This window comes from Alexandromys fortis, unplaced genomic scaffold (genome assembly GCF_014885135.2).
Source record: "Alexandromys fortis isolate MF-2015 unplaced genomic scaffold, M_Fortis_MF-2015_v1.1 scaffold_39, whole genome shotgun sequence".
Lineage (NCBI taxonomy): Eukaryota > Metazoa > Chordata > Mammalia > Rodentia > Cricetidae > Alexandromys > Alexandromys fortis.
In genome coordinates this window covers 6,445,724-6,465,567 of record NW_026067918.1, presented here as the reverse complement: position 1 = coordinate 6,465,567, position 19,844 = coordinate 6,445,724, and the positions used below count along the sequence as shown (strand labels likewise).

The following is a 19,844-nucleotide window of genomic DNA, read 5'->3' as shown; positions in this document are numbered from 1 at the left end:
AGGCCAGGGTGGCTTACCTGCTGGCAGTGTAAGGCTTTCTCCACATTGTAGGCGAATTTTAAAGTCTTGCCGCAGGTGGCAGGAGCTCTGTGCAGAGTCTCAGCTTTGGGTGCACAGAGACTGAGAGGCAGCGGGGGTTGAGCATTTGCTACGAGCCTTCTGGGCACCTACCCTAAATGATCATATTTGGGGAAGGGGGCAGAGTCCCATGGAATCTTCTGACAATACATGGGGGCTCTCTGTCTGGGAGAATCAACTCCCTGCCTTAGATGGCAGTGGCTTCCTTAAGATAATTGATGCATAATTGGAATCCACCAGCCTAGCTTTCCTTCCCTGCTTTATTGAGGTAGCGTTAACCTGTGGACACTGGTATGTTTCAGGTGGATGCCAGTTAGGTTGGGATAGTACATGTAGTGACACGGTCAGCACGTTCAAGGTCAAGTTAATTTGCCCACAGTTATATCTTGAATATACAGGAAGAACACCCTGGTGACAGTTGTTTAGAAACCCAGGCTCCTCCCCACACCAGTCCTCGCTGTTCTTGGACACTGAGGTCATCACAGGCATTTAGAAGTGACGTCACTATCCTCATGCCCACAGAAGACCCCCACAGGACCTGAAGACAGGTTCGGGCTTCCAGGAAACAGAAGTGGAACAGGATGAGGCTCTTCAGAGATCCTAGAGTCCGGGACACTTCTGGAAGAAAGAGAGGAACTGGTCTAGGGGGAGACAGCAGCCAGATGGTCCAGGCGGCACGTCAACTTCATCTTCCTGACCAGCTGTCACTGGGGAAATGTGCCCTAGGCTGGAAGGGAGCCAGAGAAAGGATGGATGAGAAATCGGGTAATCTAGCTATCTTCAGGGCGTATTCTCCAGCTCCAGATGACAGTGGTCTTCGCGGATGTAGACAGGAAGTGAGGCCGTCTAAAACCCGGTCTTGAGCTGTCTGTCTTTAATCGGTGTTTCTTCCTGACGCTCCTGTCCACCGTCAAGCCACCTGCAGCAGGTCCACCTGCGTGGGCTGCTGTTTGCACATGCTGGCACTGGGTTGATCGCCAGCTAGTGGGTGACTGCACAACGTCGGGGCCTGGCCACATGACAGCAGCATTGCCAGGCAACAGCTGGCTCGCTTCTCACGGATCAGCGGCTGAGCTCCTGGTGAAGACCTCTCCCTGTCCACCCCTCTGCAGAAGCATTTCCTGTAGGACCAGGGACAGGGCAATAGAACACACTGGTCAAAAGCCTAAGGTTAAAAAACACTTGTGTCGTAGGATGGTTCTGGCTGCAGATAGTGTGTTGTGAGAGAGATACGTGGCTCACAGAATTGATAGTTTGGGTATACCATATAGACAATTTCATAATACTTTTTTGTTTTGTTTTTCAAGACAGGGTTTCTCTGTGTAACAGTCCTAGCTGTTCTGGAACTAGCTCTTGTAGACCAGGCTGGCCTTGGATTCACAGAGATCCTCCTACCTCTGCCTCCGGAGTGCTGGGATTAAAGGCGTGTGCCACCACTGCCCGGCTACAGTTTCATAACACGTTACAAACTGTTTTGAATGCATGCATGTGCATGTGTATATGTGCGTGTCCTTGTGTGCACATGGAGGCCAGAGGGAAACCTCTGCTGTCATCCTTGGGAATGCCTCTGGGAAAGGATCTCTCAGAGCATGGAACTCACCAAATAGGCTAGCTGGTCAGCAAGCTCCGGGGGTACTCCTTTCTCTGCTGTGCTAGTTCTGGGATGGCAAATACGTGTTCCTGCAAGCAGGTGTCAGCATACCCAGAAGTTCCCCATGGGTTCTGAGGGTCGAACTAGGGTCCTCATGCTTGCGAGGTAAGTGCTTTACCAACTGCCCAAATTAGCTTCAGTTGTCAATGTGACGTAACTAGAGCAGCGGTCCTCAACCTTCCTAATGCTGCGACCCTTTAGTACAGTTCTTCATGGTGTGGTGACCCCGACAACCCCAGCTATAACATTATCTTCATTGCTACTTCATAACTGCAATTTTGCTACCGCTATGAACTTTAATGTAAATATCTGGTTTTCCAGTGGTCTTAGGTGTTGACCCCTGTGAAAGGGTCCTTCCGTCCCTCGAGGGGGTCTCGACCCACAGATTGAGAACCACTGGTCTAGCATCATCTGAGGACCTCTCAGCCTGAGGGGTTGCCTAGATTAGCCAGTGACCATGTCTGTGCGGGGATTGTGTAAACTGATGATGTAGGAGGGCACAGTACACTGTGGGTGGCACCGTCTCTAGGCAAGTAGACCTGAACTGTCTGAGAAAGTTAGCTAACTGGGCAGTGGTGGCGCACTCCTTTAATCCTAGCACTCAGGAGGCAGAGGCAATGGAGGATCTTTGTGAGTTCAAGGCCAGATTGCTCTATATACCAAGTTCCAGGCCATCCACAGCTACATGGAGAGAACTTGACTCAGAGGAAAGGAAAGAGGGTTGGCTAAGCCCTAGGATGGAGCCTATGATGGAGCCAGTGAGCAGCATCCCTCCCTGGTCTTGGTTTCAGTTCCTCCCCAGGGATGACCTGGAAGCTGAAGAAAACCCTTGCCTCTCCCCAGTTGCTTTGGTCATGGTTTTGCCACAGCAACAGAAAGCAAAAGCAAAGGAGCCTCTCCCTTAACTCCTTTATAAATGTCCCCAAAAGTAGCCAGGAAAGAGACAAATGGGGAGAGAAATGAGGGGGCAGGTGGGCACACGGTGCCATGGCGTGCTTGTGGGAGTCACCTGGGTCCTGGGGCTCAAGCTCAGGTCCGCAGGCTTGGTGGCGAGCATCTTTACCCGCCGAGTACTTCTATTGGCCCTGTACTTCTATTTTTTGGAAAACCCCCTATACCGCTTTCCACAGTGACTTGTCCCAGTTTTACGCTCCCACCCACAGCCAGTGTGTATTTATAGCCTCTACTTTGTATACGGAATTTGTTTATGTGAATTAGTGGGCTTTCAGGTTGTATCTAACACTGGGCTCATGAATCTCAGCTTTTGGGAGGCCAAGGCAGGAGGGCTCAGAGTTCCAGGTTAGCCTAAACTTTCCAGCAAGACCCTGACTCTGAATGAATAAATAACGAATAGAAACAAAAGAAAACGACAAGGTTGACTTTTTCCCTATTCTACAACAACCGTAAAGAATTGATCGGATCTACTTTGCTTTTTGAGACAGGGTCTCTCACTGGTCCGGTACTCATCCAGTCGGCTAGACTGACTGGCCAGCAAGCCCTGGGTCTGTCTGCCAGTCTCTTCCTCCCCAGCCCTGGGATTGTGAATGTGTGCCGTCCGTCATACCTGGTGGGGATCAGATTCAGGTGCTCATGCTTGCGTGGCAAGTATTTTACCAGCGGAGGCATCACCCAGTCTTAATCAATGGCACCATCATGCAATAACATAGACGGTAGGAATAGGAAATGCATCCTCGACTGAGAATTTTCCAGAAGTCCCAGGCTTTTGGAAACAATCGAAGACCTTTGCATGATTAATAAGATGAGATATCTGCATGAGTGGTTTAAACCTAAAATTTTATGGAGGCTACTGCAAACAATTCTGCAGGGACCTTGTTTCTTTTAGCTCATAAATGGGGAATATGTTGAAATTTCCAAAGGCCAAGCGGGTTGGGATGAAAACATTGCTTCTAATGAGTCTCACACTTAGTCATTTCCCCAAGTGGAGTACATTTCGGTAGCGGTGGGAGTTGGTGATGAAGCTTTTCGATTCCCCACATCGCTGCAGTTCCAGCCTGTTTAGCACAGTGGCCACATATTGCTAATAACCTGTGGGTCAGCCTTGAACCTCGGAAGTCTCAGCGCTCGGGGCATAACCAAGAGAAAGAGAATGCTGCCAGCCATCCCCTTTTCCCATGGAAGTGGCCAACCACATGCAGATGTAATTAAACCAAGGTTTCTTTTTTTTTTTTTTCCTGAGTTTTCCAACCATGTATTTTATTAGAGTTTTCCATGGGGTTAGTAGGAGGAGAGAGTTTGGGGGTCAGAATGAGGAAGGAGAGACTTGTTCATTTATGCCACAGCAAGCCTGCAACAGATGCTCTGACCATGCATTTCTTGCAATGAGTTTCCACTCCAAGCAACAGAAAGTCCTAAATAACTGGGCCTTGCCTTATAGAGAAAAAAAAAATCTACAAGGAATCTAGGCCCAGTAGAGTGTCCCATAACATCAGTGACACTGATGCCTTTTTGCTCTGTGGAAGGTTGCTTTCATCTTCGGGTTCCTTTGTAGTCCAAAAGGGCTGCTGCCCTGACAAATATTGCTTCTTTCCGACAGCAGGAAGGATGGAGCGGAGGAAAGCTTGCTTCAGCCTTTTACTACGGGATGCTTCGGGGTTAAAATGCTGTCACATGGGCTCACACAGCTGCAAGGGCTACTGGGAAATGTAGACCGTATCCTAGCTGCCCCAGTGTCCCTCCAAGAGCTAGCATTTCCGCCGGGCGGTGGTAGCTCACCCCTTTAATCCAGGCACTCAAGAGGCAGAGGCAGCCTGACCTCTGTGGGTTTGAGGCCAACACTACGGAGTGAGCTCCAGGACAGCCAGGGCTACACAGAGAAACCCTGTCTCAAACCCTCCCCAACAACAAAAGGAAGGAAGACGGGAAGAAAGGAGGAGCTAGAGTTTCTTTTAGGGAAGAGAGGGGAGACTAGGTTACCACAGATATCTGTTTTCACTCCATGTAGCTGCAAAAAAACTAGAAGAGGTAGATTTAATCCCAGCACTCAGGCGGATCTCTGTGAGTTGAAGACCAGCTTTAACTACATGGTAAGTACCAGGCCAGCCAGGGTTATACAGTGAGACCCTGACTTAAGAACAAACAAACAAATAAGAAAGTAAATAAACAAATAAATATTTAGATAGGTTTATTTTCCAGGGGATAGAACCAACTGTGTGTGCCAACTCTGCCCACTGTATATGAGAGAAGAGCCTTTGGGGTGGCCAGAAGGGAGACCAGTGAAATTCAGTAAGGAGCCGGAGCCATCAGCCCTCTGGCCCTGTCTTTGGCTTTTCCTGGCTGGTTGGCATTAGAAGACTCATGAAACGTCTTTGTGTTTGAGAGTTGCCACCTGAAGCAAGCTATGGATGACACCCAGTGACCCAACACTTAAGACATGCCCATACTAAGAAGTCATTTATCTGAATTCCTTTTTCATATTTTATAGTAGTTCTTTGAGAATTTTCCACAATGGACATTGATCATATTCAACCCCAACTCCACTCTGATCCATCCCAGATCCCTACCCACCCAGCTTTGTGATCTATCTATCTATCTATCTATCTATCTATCTATCTATCTATCTATCTAAATATGTCATATATATAAATATAATACATATATATTAACTATACCCGTAAAGTCCAATTTGTGCTGTTCTTAGGCTCTTAGATTTGGGGCCCCCCACTGGTGCGTGGTTGATTTCTCAGGGACCCCACTCTTAAAGAAATTTCTTACAGCCATTTGTCATTTGAATTCCAGCTCCTGCTGGGCCCCATGGCTCCTCCTTGCATGGTGGGGCAGCCCCTTGCTTTGATGTTCCATCCCTCTTCGAGAGCTTCTGTGTTCAGTGGGTAGGGACAGGCTGCTCTCAGCATCATTCTGAGTCACACATGATTAGGAAGATACATCTGCCAGGGGACAGAGAGGGAGATAGGCAACTCTTATTAGCATCTAAAACCAATTATGAAGGCTTTTTGCCGTATCTGCGGCGAGGGGTTGTCTGAACAGCCTCCAACACAACTGGGAGTTAGCTGTGCTTGGATGTAGACCAGTGGGGAGAAACAGAAGGGAACAGGAGGTTATCAGTCCCTGACTAAGGAATGAAGCATTATGTCCCCTTTACAGTGGGCTGCTTTTCTTCCTCTGGAGTGGCAGTTCTCAACCTGTGGGTGGCGACCCCTTCACAGAGGCTGCGTATCAAATATTCTGCATTTCAGATATTTACATTATGACTCATAACAGTCACAAAATTACAGTTATGAAGTAGCAACAAAAATAATTTTATGGGTGGGGGTCAGTGCAACTTGAGGAACTTTATTAAAGGGTCGCAGCATCAGGAAGGAAGCGGTGCAAACTTCCTACGCGTGGCTGGAGAGAAGATAGGTTAAGCTTTGAAGAGCATGTGTTTGCTGTGGTAAATACTCACTGCTCCTATTGCTTGGAAAAGTAGCTGTAGGCAGACATAGGAGCCAGTGACTTTGATGTCTCCCCATAAGCCTTCATCTGTAGGGGCTCAGGAGACGTTTCTGTCAGTAAAGTGCTTGCCATCCAAGCTTGAGGTGGTGAGTTCGCTCCTCAGCACCGCAGCAGAAGTTGGGCCTGGTGGTGCATGCCTTCAGTTTCAGTTCTGTGCTGGGAGGAATCAGGAGGAACTCAGGGGCCAGCCAGTTTACTGGAGTCAGTGAGAGACCCTATATCAAAAAGTAAGATAAGGTAAAGAGTGATTGAGGAAAACAGCCAATGCTGACTTCTGGCCTCTATGCACCTAAGCACACACTTGTGTATGCATGAGTGCCCCTTCTCCATTTACCCTTTATTTATAAAACCAGGTAGTAATTAGGTTTGGCTTGTGAGCCACCCTCTGCTAATTTTTGACCTAACGTTTAGTGAACTAACGGGTCAGTTCACGTCTTCTCTCCTTCCTTTGGCTGTTTCAGACTGTGTGGGTTATCATATCTCTATACTGACTCGGTCCCTGCAGGGGTGGCGGGTTCCACTGTCCTGCAGGAAAGACCCACTCTGTTGCTGATCTTGATGATTTCAGGGCCCAGTTTTCTAGAGTTCTGGCAGAAGAGCACTTTAGCTGATTTCTTGTTAACGACCGTCCCATCGGTGGGTTTGGATGGCCTCCCTGATGCTCCAACCAGTCATAGAACAGTTTTTCAATTTGAGCTGATGGGCTCCAGGAGACAGGAGCTAGAGCTGTCTCGCCTCAAGAGTTTTGGCACCCAAAGCACCACCCACTGGGATAGACTAACCCAGACGCAGGCACTCAGGGACTTCTAAAATGTTGTGTGCATTGGTATGTATGTATGTATGTATGTATGTATGTATGTATGTATACATGCATGTATGCATGCTGCTGTCCATTGGTTTATACATATGTATGACTGTAATGTCCTACAATTGTGAGAAAAAAACCCACATCTGTTTGCCACCCTAACCATTTGTGTGTGTGTGTGTGTGTATGTGTGCATGTGAGCACACACTCTTGTTATTTGCTGCCGTGCAGCCCAGGCTAGTCATCCTATGAGATTTGGGGGATCGTGTCTCGACTGACCATCTCACAGTACAGCTTGATATGGGTCCTGTCAACGCCAACACGTGCCCTCATACTTGTGTGGCCAGCATGTGACCCACTGAGCCATTCCTCTCACTTTTTTTTTTTTTGTAAGTGGGCCAGTGAGCAAGCCTGCCCACTGGAGTCTGGTCCCAGATTCCCACACGGTGGAAGAGAAGAAGCAGGTTTACAGTTGCTCTCTGACTTCTACTGGTGTGCCATGGTACACATGCTCCTCCTCGCCCCAGAATAAATAAGTAAAGTTTAATTTTAAAAAACAAAAGCAGAAGAAAAATGCAAACAGGATAATCTTCTAGTCCCTTATTTATTTGGACATGGTTATTGGGTATCTCCCTTAGGCGGAGGCACTGGGCTACTGCTGGAATTCTGATCTTTTCAGGACACAGCCAATAAACAAGTAGACATACCATTCTACCGAAGAAGAGAAATTATTTAGCTGTGGGTGTTTTATAGAAGGGTCAGCAAGTGCTGAGGTTGTGGCTCATCAGTCAAGAGCACTGGCTGCTCTTCCAGTGGACTTGGGTTCAAGACTCAGAACCCATATATTGGGTCACAACCATTTGTAGCTCCAATCCCGGGGGAATCTGACACCCTCTTCTGACCTTTGAGAGCACCAGGCATGCATGTGCTGCACAGATATGCATGCAGCAGAGTACTCATGCATATAAAATGAAATAAATAAATATTTCTTTTCAAAATGTGGCAGCCTGCATTCCAGGACAGAAGTAGGGGAGTGGACCTGCGTATAGCCCTTCCTACGTCAGGGTCATGTGCCTGTCTGCAGAAGCCCACGGCTGGAAGTGAATTACAATAAAGCTTACTCATGAGACTTTGGAAAGATGGAGGTAAAATTCACATCAGATCAACTATTTTCTTTCTTTTAAAAAATATTATATATATACATATATATATATACATATATATATAAGCATTTTGCCCACATCTATTTTCACCCGTATCTCTGGCTGTGTACCATATACCTGCAATACCTGTAGAGGACAGGAGGGGGTGTCAGATCCCCTGGGACTGGGGTTACAGACACCTGCGAGCCATCATGTGGATGCTGGGAATTGAACCCTGATCTGCAAGAGCAGCCAGTGCTCTTAGCTATGATGCCATCTCTCCAGTGTAACCATTTTCAATAAATGATTAAGGGTCATTAACAGGATTCACACCCATGACCTTCATGTACATCCAAAACTTCTCATCGTCCTAAAATAAAACCCTGTATCCACTAAGCCCTTCCTACCTGTTCCCTCTTTCTGTAGCCCCTGGCAATCAGAACTCCTCTTTCTCCCGTGGAGTTACCTACTCTAGCTTTTGCATGTATGTGGAATCACAGAGGATGTGATCCTTGGTGTCTGGCTTCTTTCACTGCGATATGTATCAGTGCTTCATTTTCATGGATGAATAATATTCCATTGCATAGATATACCCTTCACGTTTATTCATCCACCAGTCCTTGGACGCGTGGGTTGCTTTTGTCTCTTGGCTGTCTTGAGTGGTGTTTCTAGGCACATTGCTCGGCAACGACTTTTTGTTTCCATCCACTTTCCTTGGTAGGGAAGGGGTTATGTGATCATAGCTTGATTTAGAGGTCATTCCGTTTCCAAACCATTATAATTAATAAGTGGAGGGTGACCTACATTCTCCTTTTTCTCTTCACTGAGCCCAGACTTCCATTTCTCAGGCTTGGGATAATAAAAAAAAAATCTCTGTCCTCTTTGTTCCAAAAGAATCTCCCCATGTCAGCTCCCCTGTTGTCCCAGGGCTGCCACCTTAGGGCTGCAATGTCTTCCACTTAGACATTGTTTCACATTCTCCTGATGGTGTCTCCCCAGGTCCTGCCTTGGGGGGAGCAGGAGCAGGAAGAGGTAACTGAGGGAGGTTGTGAAAATCCCTCTTCTGGAGGAATGCACCCTCCTCCTTGGTGGATTTCCTGCAATGCCTTACCCACCACGTTCTCCTGTGGACAGGAAAGAGGACTGGGGCCAAAGGATTTCAGGGTTTGCTGTCCAGTCCTATTTCTGAATTGTTCTCCTCCATCTTATGTAGCCCAGGCTAGCCTTTGACTAGCTCTGTAGCCATAAATGACCTTGCACTTCTGATCTTCCTGCCTCCACCTCTCCAGCATGCCACTACGCCCTGCTTTCCTGACTTTTCTTTAAGGACATTGCTCTATTTGATGCTACCTGGGAGTGCTGCTGTGAACGGGATGGAACATAGGAGAGAAAGAGAGAAAAGGAAGGCTGGGAGGGTAAAATTTAACATGCGGAGTATGTTATATACATAGAGACAAAACAGTGTGGAGACATCGGTTAGTTCTTTCTCTGTCTTTGACTTTGAAAGCTTAATTTCTCTAGTATTTCAGCCTCTCCAGCATTTAGCAGAGAAGAGAGCCCCGTGTTGGGAAGACACGGATTAGTTGACTTCAAGGGACTGAAGCAGGATGGAGCCCTTGCGGTTCCTCTACCACAGCTGTGCCCAGACCTTGGGGATTCCCCCGATCCTGGGATGGGTAAGCACAATGGGGCATCCTTTACTCTGATAGACTCAAAGCGAAACATCAGCTCCTCTTTGAGGTTTAATTCTGGAACTAATCATGTTTCTTGCTCAGGTCATCCTGCCTCCAGATTTCCCATTGTCTGTTGAGCCGGAGTCTGTGAGGACCCAGTGTTTGCTTGTTAATCTAAGGGGTGGCTGAGCCCTTGGCTTCCCAGGGCAGGGCCACTTTCATTGTCAGCGGGATGCCTTGGGTGTAACTTACCACTGGGGGACATCTGCATTATCTAATTTATTCCTTTGAAGCATTTCATTCTCGCTGATTGCTGCTTAAAGGTCATTGCCAAGTAAACACGGACGGAAAGGTCAGCGTACCCAGCTGAAGAAGCCTCTGAAAGTGGCTTTGATCCTGCTCAGTGTCAACTCCAACCTCCTCTGACCTTCCCTGCTGCCGGGAGAGCCTCTTCTGGTGGCCTGTGGCTAATGGTGTTGCCTTTGGCTTTTAGGCACTGGGACTTGGAATGGCAGTGCAGGAAAATGGGTAGAAATTGCACTGCAAACTTAATTTTGTTTGTGTGTACATATGAGTGTTCGAGTGTGTGTGTGTGTGTTAGCAAGAGGTCAATTTTTAAGTGTCATTCCCCAGGAGTCATCTATTCTGATGTTTTAAAAATGGCATATATATTTATGGCTTTTAAGACAGAGTCTCACTATGTATCCCTGGCTGGCCTGGAACTTGCTATGTAGATCAGACTGGTTTCACATTCTCAGATATCCACCTGCCTCTGCCTCCTGGGTGCCAGGATTAAAGGTAGCACCACAATACCCAGCTGCTTGTGCACATATGTGTGTTCACGGGTATGCACATGTGTGGAGGTCAGATAACAACTTGTATGAGTTGGTTCCTTTCTTCCACTGTTTGGGACCCTGGGATTGAGTTTAGGCCATTAGATGGGCAACTGTCTTGACCCACTGAAGAATCTTTCTGTCCTCACTCTGTTTTTTGAGATAGGGTCTCTCACTGGCCTATAGCTCGCAGAGTTGGCTAGGCAGGTCAGTCAGCAAGCTCCAGGCTCCTCCCGTCTCTGTCTCCCCAGTGCTGGGAAGCCAAGCGTTTCTCACCAAGCTTGGCTTTTCCACGTGGGTTATTGAGGGTTGAGTCTTCATGCTTGTGATTCAAGTACTTCACCAACTGAGCCATCTCCCCACCCCCACCCCCCTCAATTTCAGTCTGGACCAAAGTGCAAACCAACCATGAGGAATAGGGGCTGGGAACGGAGCCATCTCCAGATGGCAGTGAGGAATCCTGCCGAAGTCACTGAGCAGCCGGTGCAGCCAGGCTCCTGCCCACAATGAGTCAGCTGCCTCAGACAAGTCCATGCGATTGTAGGTTTGCTGAGCAGATTCTAGACGAACACAGGGCAGGGAAATTACAGCAAAAGACCAGGGGAGTGTCCCTTGGCATTTCTCAAACAATAAAGAAGGGGCACACACTTCCATCCAAGGTCTGGGTGTATGCTCCTCAGGGGCAGTGGTCAGGAGATGAGCCACCCAGAGAGTCACACTGGACTCTGGCCTTGGATTTCTGTCACTCTCTGTGTGGGTTCATGCAGTGGGATGTAAGTGCTGTGGCTGTGGACTCACTGATTGTCACATGCCTGGGCAATGAGGCAGGCTCAAGAACCAAATACAGAAAACAGTCAGTCAGATTTGGGCCCAATGAAGGGTCCCTGTGGGGAAAGATGGATTACCGCGGTAAGGAGGAAGGTTCACGGTTGGGAGAACCAAGGAGGGAGACAAACGGTATTGACAATCAGCGGGGAAGGCTAATAATTGTGGGGAGCCAGATGGGAAATGTGTGGCTGTGAAATGAGTGAGGGAGAGAGAGAGAGAGAGAGAGAGAGAGAGAGAGAGAGAGAGAGAGAGAGGAAAAGAGGGAGAGAAATCACTGTCATAGAGACATTCCAGAAGCCGGCTAAATTTCATTGTGGCGCAGAGGTTCCCTGTCACGTGCTTCAATGTAGCATTCCAACATCGATTTAGCTCTATGCAGTGTGTCTTTTTTTGGGGGGGGGAAGGGGGAGAGAGTTTGGTTTTTTTGAGACAGGGTTTCTCTGTATCCCTGGCTGTCCTGGAAAGCCCTGGTCACCCTGTAAACCAGGTTCTCTAACTCAGAAATCTGCCTGCTTCTGTCCTGGGCACTGGGATTCAAGGCATGCATCACCACACCCAGCTTGACGTGTGTCTTTTTCACAGGTGTTGAGATCGAGGCAGATACAGGGCTGGGATGTTCAAACACGTGCTTCTCAGAGGACGAAGCTGCCATTACAGCACCCGAATGGGGACATTGGTGAAGATCCATGACTAGCCCTCAGCCCTGGGCAGAATAAGGAATGTCCATTTACCTGCGATGACAGTGACATAAATGTGGAGACCACTTTCATGAGTGGGACTTGGCAATGCCTGTCAAAATGAAGTGTGTCCTTTCCTTATGACCCAGCTTGCCCCAGCTTGCCCTTCGAGGAAGGGATGTTGTGGAAACAGCCTCAATGAGACATGCGTAAGAGTGTAGTCTAGGCTGGGTGGTGGCGCACGCCTTTAATCCCACCACTCAGGAGGCAGAGACAGGTGGATCTCTGAGTTCGAGGCCAGCCTGATCTACAGAGCGAGTTCCAGTACAATCAGGGCCACACAGAGAAACCCTGTCGATAAAGCAGAGAGTGTGATCTATGCCAGGGAGGGTAGAGGTATCTCGTAGGTTTCTCAGGAAGGTATGTCAAATCCAAACGCACAGTCCCACAGTGGGTACCACACAGCAAAGGAAGGAGAGGCGAAGTGGCCCTGGTGGTGCCTGTGATAGGCCACCAAGTCATCCAGTATGTTCCTGAGTAACACCATCATCATGGAAGGATATAAGGGTACATGCAAAGGTATTTGTTTTCAAATTAATAGTTACATATATAAATATGCACAGTCACATTATATAATTTAGCTTTATAGACATCCATACATGTATCTCTAAGAAGATAGATTTGTGGACATACATGTGTGTCAAATATGTATATGTCCATTTATCTATGTGTATGTTTGTGTAGGACACACAAAAATAGTTTAGAAGACATTACTTTGAACTATTAATCATCGTTATCTCCATTGTGACCACTTAACTCCACCCCTTAAAGGCTTCACAACCTTAATAATGGTATATTGGGGTGAGCTTCCAACACAGGAACCTCTAGGGAACACAGCAGTTACCCAGGGAATTAGGAATGCACACAGGCCCCAGGGGATAAATTGGCTTTCAAGAGAGACAGAAATTGGGTTTCGAGATGGCTGAATGGATGCTTGTCAACTTAGCATCACCTGGGGAAGCCTCTCTGGGTACCAGAGAGGGTTTTCTCCCTACTCATAGTCCATCATAGATGCTCTGACTCAGTCCATGGCAGGAGGGATGCGTCACCCCGAGACGTCCCACTCAGCCAGCCATAACCTTTGTTTTTGACATGCTGTAGTTGGGGAGGGGCACAAATGAGTCGGGGAGAAGCCTGCATGATGCTGAGAGGGTTAGGCTGGCCTCCCTCCTAGTGCAGGACTCAGGAAGAGCCCAGTGGAGGAAAGCAAGGTTGAGAGGGGCAGATTCGTGCCTAGAAGCGGTGGGCTGTCCGCTGAAGAAAGGGCCCTACACAGATGCACAGGCTGGACTGAGTGAGGTCAGAGTGTATAATTTACATCTGACACTAAGGCCCTGCCAGCCCAAGGGAGGATTACTATTCTGTGACCCTCCAAGAAAGAAAAGCTACCCCAAATTATAATACCCATTTATGCTTCAAAAATCTAGCCTAGACAAACAAAAAGGTCTCTTTTAGGGCTGGAAGGTAGCTCTGTCTGAAAGTTGTTTGTCCTGTGAGGATGAGGACCGAGTTCCAACCCTCAGAATTATGAGTCAAATCTCATGGTGGACACTGTCATCTCAGAGGAAGGTGGACACTAGAGGGTCCTTGGGACTCCCTGGCTAGCCAGCCATGCTGAACCAGTGGGCTTCAGGTCCAGTGAGAGACCCTGCCTCAAAACATAAGGTGGAAAGCGATAGGGACGATACTGGTGTCGGTACATGCACACACACACACACACACACACACACACACTCACATGTGCGTACACACAGGCATGAGTGCACACACAGACTGTGCACACACATGCATACACAGAACCCAAAAGAAAATTGGAAACCCTTTTAGGCTTAGTTTGATCATATGTTATACATATCCATAAAAGAAACCATATGCATAACAAATACATGTTTGTGTTATGTGTATGATCCTCATATACACAGAAAAATTATGGAATAAATTGAAGAGGAATTATTTCTTAACACATCCCTCATGGTTTGAATCTGATACTTTGCTTTTATTTTTCAAATCAGTTGAACTCAAGGGAGTTTTCTGTTTTTCTTTTTGCATGGTATTTTGCCTGGGGCCCTACTGATGCTAATTCAGATGGGTAGATTTAAGACAAATATTCAAGCCAGGCTTGTCGGTGTGTACCTGGAAACTGAGGCAGGAGGATCATGTGTTCCAGGCTAGTCTGGGCCATGAGGAGCATTTGAAATCAGCCTGAGTAATTAATGTACATTGGAACCCTATCTCAAAAGAAAAAGGCAAAAGCCGGGGTGGTGCAATGGCTTGGTGTGTACGGTAGCTTGCTGCTAAGCTGGACATCCTGAGTTCGATTCTTGCTCGAAGGAGATGATAAAAGGAGTGTACCACCTCCAGCCAAGTTGTCCTCTGCCAGGAGCTGTGGTGTGCACAGGTTTTTGGTGTTGTTTTGTTTTGTTTGAGACAAGATCACCTGGAATCAGGCTGGGCTCAGACTTGCTCTGTATCCAATGACAACTTGAAACTCCTTCCTGCGTAAGTCTGGGATTCCAGGCACGTCCCTCCACACCCAGTTCCTGCTATCCTGAGGATGAAGCCCAGGGCCTGGTGCTTGCTGGGCAAGCGTGCTAGCAGTCCCCGAATCCAGCGTTTCAAGATGCTAAATTGTGGAGAATGGAGGTCAAGAGTGCATCTTACAATCGGCAAGATATATATGGGTCCGCCTTCCTTCTACACCGTAAGGGTGGGGAATGCCCAGGCTAGCCTGGAGGCAGACATGGGAGGCTTTTGGCAGTCCCTAAGCCTTGTGCAGTGACACATATAGTAAATAACACTCTTCTGCAGTGGGGGCGCAGCGTCAAGTGCCCTCGCCTGGGACGGCTTCACACCTTCTGTTAGATGGCTGAGGAGTGTGCAGACGGATTGCCCTGGGTATCCTAACAAACGAACATCCCCCCCCCCTCTTCCCCTCCCTCTTTTTTTTTTTAAACAATGCCATTAGAAAGCGTCGGATATGACTCATAATGGCACACGAATAAAAGGCAAAAGCCTCTATTGCTTTCTGTGGGTTAAATAATAAAGAGTGTCTGTGGGTGCAGGGGCAGATGGCAGAAGCTCCCAGCAGCTGGAGGCTGCTTGTCTTCATTAATGTCACCGACAGAAGGCCTCCCCTTAGACATGGGGCTAGCCCTTGGTCGCCCAGCTGATTTTCTCCTGGAGCCTGCAGGGTTCAACCTGGCCTCGTTTTCAAGACTTTAATGAACTCCTTAGCTGGCAGGAGGATTGCCCTCACTCCCATAAGGATGTCTCTTCCCTTTGTCCAGGCTCATGGTTCTTAACTGAACACTCTGGGAGACTTCCTTGGTTGTCACATCTGGGCTTCTGCTAAGCAGGTTATTGTGTCCTGGCCTTGCTGTCAAGGATGGTCCGGCATGGGTGCTCCATTGTGCTTTGGTTGGGAAACTGTAGCCAAACAGAGTAGCCTCTGAGGGCCAGAGGTTCTAGGTTGCCCCACCCTCTCTTGAAACCGGGAGACAAGAAAATGGGCCATGGATTTTGTTGGTGTCTGCTGCAGCCTCTTAGAGGGCAGTGTCATAATTGTGCACAAAAATGTACAATTATAATCGTTCACCCAACACTGAATTTGGAAAGTTCCTCTTGGTGTAAAATCAAAAACAGTGCATGCATGGAGCCATGGATAGGGTAGGGGACAGATTCCATCCAGTGGTTCTGCATCCTTCAGGTATGACTGCGTAGGGGATGTCCTGGGGAGCTGCCTGCAGTTTGGGCCTGGAGTCATATACTCAAAGCCGGACATTCTGCATCTTTACTAGTCCCCTGGCAAGGGGTCTGTGCTGGGTGTGCAAATGTCACATCACATCACATGTTGGGTGGCAAGGAGTGAACCTGACCCTCAAGTCCCGATGGTTAGGATGGGTTCTTTTTCTTTCAGTGCTAGCAATGGGAAAGCCCCTCTTGAAACCCCAGTGCTCAGCTGCCCTTCATTCTTGTAACCCAGGCAACCTGAGTACCAACTCAGTGACTCTGGGAAAATCAAGATGGTTGGTCACCCAAGGGAAGGAATGTGTTTATGTGTGTACAGGTGTGTGTGTGTGTGTGTGTGTGTGTGTGTGTGTGTGTGTGTGTACGCACACGTGGAGGCTGGAGGATCCCCAGGAGTGCTGTCCCTCTCCTTCAAGAGAGGGTTTCTCCAAGATCTCGTAAGTTGGGAACATGGGAACCATGGGAGAGAGTTGAAGGGGAGGGGAGACGAAGGCAGGGGAGCAGAGGAAAACATATAGCTCAATAAAATCAATAAAAAATATTTAAAGGAAAAAAAAGGGGGGGAGAGAAAGGATCTCTCACTGGCCTGGAACTCATTAATTAGGCTGGACTGGCTAGCCAGCCTGGGCCAGGGATCTTCCAATCTCCGCCCCTATCCCTGGAGGATTGTCAGAGAACGAGTTTAGGTGTCAGCCCTCGTCTTGTCCCTTGTTCCAGACAAGTTCTCTTTTCCTATTGAGTGATTGGTTGCAGCTGTGTACCTCAGGCGACCTGGCCCTTGAGAACTTCAGGTTATTCTCCTGCCTCCCTCTCCCATCTTGCCATAGGAATTCTGGGACCGCAGATGTGGCTATGATGCCCGATTTCATGTGGGCTCTGGGAGTTCAGGCTCAGGTCCTCATGTTTTTGAAGCAAGTGCTCGATGCACTGAGATATTTCTGAGTCCCCGGTTGGGTCTTTTGACTATCCCTTAGAGAAGAAAGCTCTCTGGGTCCCCTAGCAGTCATAAGCTTGTGTCCTATAGAATACGTGGGACACCATGAACTTTTCTGGCTCACAGAGAGCCCAGTTTTGGCCCCTGGATGGTTTCTCACCCGCCATGGGACTTGGATTCTCCATTACAGCATCTCCTCTGCTCCAGCCCTTTCTCCCTCCCATCCCCATAATCCACTGCTTCCTGATTTTTCTCTAGTGGTCCTCTGAACAAGCCACCCTCTCTCCTGGGAAATCTTACATATTTCTCAACATATAATTTTTAAGGCTTCACCATCAAGGAAATGAATTTGGGGTGAGTAGAAAGAAAGTTCACTTTTCTGACTTTGAAGTAATTTGTATGCGTAGTGGGTGGTAAATCGACCTAAGCCGTGTTATTTTTCTTTTTTTAATGGTCTAAGAGAGTTTGTGGTGGAGGGTTGCATTGCTGGGTGGGTCGTGGGATTGTGTGGATGTGGGTTTGGGTGCATCAGAGCAGACTCAGCAGGCATGCCCGTTGAAACCCACACAGCTTGGCTTGCTAAGTGTACTTGGCCAGATTCTTGCGGTTAGTTTCTGCCTCTGTGCCACTGACTCTTTGTTTTGTTTTGTTTTTGTGAATGAGTCTCTTCGTGTAGCCCTGGCTGGTTGATGATCCTCCTGCCCAACCTCCTGAGTACTGCGATTATGGAAACACATCCCCACACCTGACTGGTGCCTTTGTTCACTTTGGTGTTTCCACCAACAATGCCCGACCTGGTCTGGGGATGTCAGCCACCACAGAACAGCGATAGACCATTTCCCAGCATGCACGAAGCCCCTGCTATGGCACCAGCACCATCCAACCCAAACAGAACAAGAAGGGAGAGAGTAGGGATTCCTTCTTCCTCGGCCACATTCTCTGCGGGTCCTGCCCCACTACCCGCAGTGTCCTACCGCAGCCCTTAGTGACCTCTGCCCTAGGATGTGTGGCATTTACAGGTTATGGCATAGGGTCCCGGGGAGAGTGGTAACCACGGCCTGGCCAACAAGGGCTCCTTGGGGGAGATGCTCCGAAAAAGAAGGGAATAATTAACGTGCACTTGGAGGGGCAGGGGCATTTCAGGGTGAGCTCCCCCCTGTCCCCTGTCAGCCTAATCACCTGGAGTCCCACCGGCCCCCTGGAATAGCAGCTGTGCTCACTTCTTTGATTAATTCCTGGCTTAGCGATAGCTGTGAGATTTTTCACTAGGAGTCCGGCTGGGCAGTGTGCATTGTGAAAATTAATTGTCTTAGAAAAATGCAGATCGCCGTTCATTTATTTGACAAATGCTTATTAAATGTCCCCCCTGCCCGCCGGAGAGGGCTGGTCCACACTCACTGTAGTCCCCCTTCAGGGCTGAGCAAGTTAATTGGTGTACATGTTAGGAGCGTGGCATCATTGTTGGGAGCCACTTGGCTAGTTAACTGTTTGGGGTGATGTGTCTCTGTCGTCGCTCACCTTGCTTCTCAAACTCGTGTCCGTGGGCTTCGTTTATTCCTTAAGCTCCGCAGCAGTGATGTCCGACCTGCGGTGTCTGAGGTTGAAGGCACTGCCTCGTATCATGTTTATCAATTATTAATATTTCCAAAAGCCGAGCAAAGGCAGAGGCAAATTAAAATCCAGTTTCCTTGCTCCGGGCTCTGGTAGCGGCCCCTTAGTTCCCTAGCTCGGTTGGTCACATTGATCCTAAGTGCCGATTGGTCGTGGCGTCTGTGTGTTTTTGGTGCATGAAAAATGGGAAAGAATTAATTCTTAACTTTCACTGGACAAATTTCTGTCAAACCAATTTTTAAAAAATGATTTATTTTTATTTTATATTTTTGCATGTTTTGCCTGCATGTATACTTCATGATGCCTGGTGCCCTTAGAGGCCATAAGAGGAAACTGGAGTCTCTGGTACTGGAGTTACACATGGTTGGGTGGCGAGCCACCATGTGTGTCCTGGGATATGAACCTGGATCCTTTGCAAGAGCAGCCAGTGTTTTCAGCTGCTGAGCCATCGCTCCGGAACCTTCCAAACCGTTTTGTGACTCTCGTTTTTAGAGGTGGGTTAGTGAAGTAGCAATCTGAGTCTTATAGTCAGCAGAGAGCTGCTCAGTGGTTAGTAAAATGAACACAAAGTAGATTTTTAGTACAGAGGGCATGTCTCTGGAAGGTTCTGGAAGAACTTGGCATAGCCCTCTCAGCCCCAGAAGAAGCCACATCAGGGTACAGCGTTCTAACATCTAGCAATCAGGTGATCCCCTGGCAGCAAGTTGGTGTGAGCCCAGAGCCCGTGTATTATAATTTTCTGGGCTGAGGGAGGAGAACAGAACTCTGGGGTAGATACCCTGTGACCTCATGGTAATCTGGAAACACGTAGAGAGCTTGCAGTGTTCAGAGAAATGTGGACCTCTGGTGTATGGAGGGCTCTGCCGGGCTGGAGACTTGTAGCCTGAGCCACGGCCTCATTAGCCGTCTGTCTGTGGACTTGTTGGGAGTAAAAGTAAGTCACTCAGTTATCGAGGCTGGCCTGGTGGTGACAGGCAGCCCTGGGACCTGTGGGCATGGGAGGGAGTGTGCAGTGGGGGAGGGTGCCTCCCTTAGGACTTTGACTCTGGTCATATGACCCAATTCTGCGGCTGGCCAATGGAAAGGAGAAAATTCTTGGGAAGCAATGGATTAAAACAAGTTGTGGCAATTCTCATGGGAACCCGGTGTTCCAAATTGGTAGGGATGGCACGTGCCCAAGAGGCTTTGGGCAGAAGGAATGAGAGTCTTGTGTTGGGTTTAGGTAGGGGTCTTGGTTTCTTGGCTAGGTTTCCCCTCTGGTTTGATTAAGTAAGTAAGCAAAAAAAAAAAAAAAAAAAAAAAAAAAAAAAAAAAAAAAAAAAAAAAAAAAAA

At 48.1% G+C, this 19,844-nt stretch overlaps 2 protein-coding genes across 7 annotated transcripts in view; one reads left to right on the top strand and one right to left on the bottom strand.

Moving 5' to 3' along the window:
* Slc39a11 (solute carrier family 39 member 11) overlaps nt 1-19,844 on the top strand; it is a 421,876-nt gene that overhangs the window by 51,049 nt on the left and 350,983 nt on the right. For 2 of the 6 annotated variants that reach the window (XM_050140472.1, XM_050140473.1), the window contains exon 1: nt 19,262-19,446. The exons of the other annotated variants lie outside the window; for them this stretch is intronic. The gene's annotated coding sequence lies outside the window, so the exon portion shown is untranslated. Of the gene's footprint in view, nt 1-19,261; nt 19,447-19,844 lie in introns of those variants that run through there. 6 annotated transcript variants of the gene reach the window in all.
* Nucleotides 989-19,844, bottom strand: part of LOC126500489 (40S ribosomal protein S10-like) — a 20,397-nt gene continuing 1,541 nt past the window's right edge. Inside the window, exon 2 of the mRNA XM_050140432.1 lies at nt 989-1,199. Within this exon, the coding sequence (XP_049996389.1) occupies nt 989-1,199 (211 nt within the window). The remainder of the gene's footprint in view (nt 1,200-19,844) is intronic.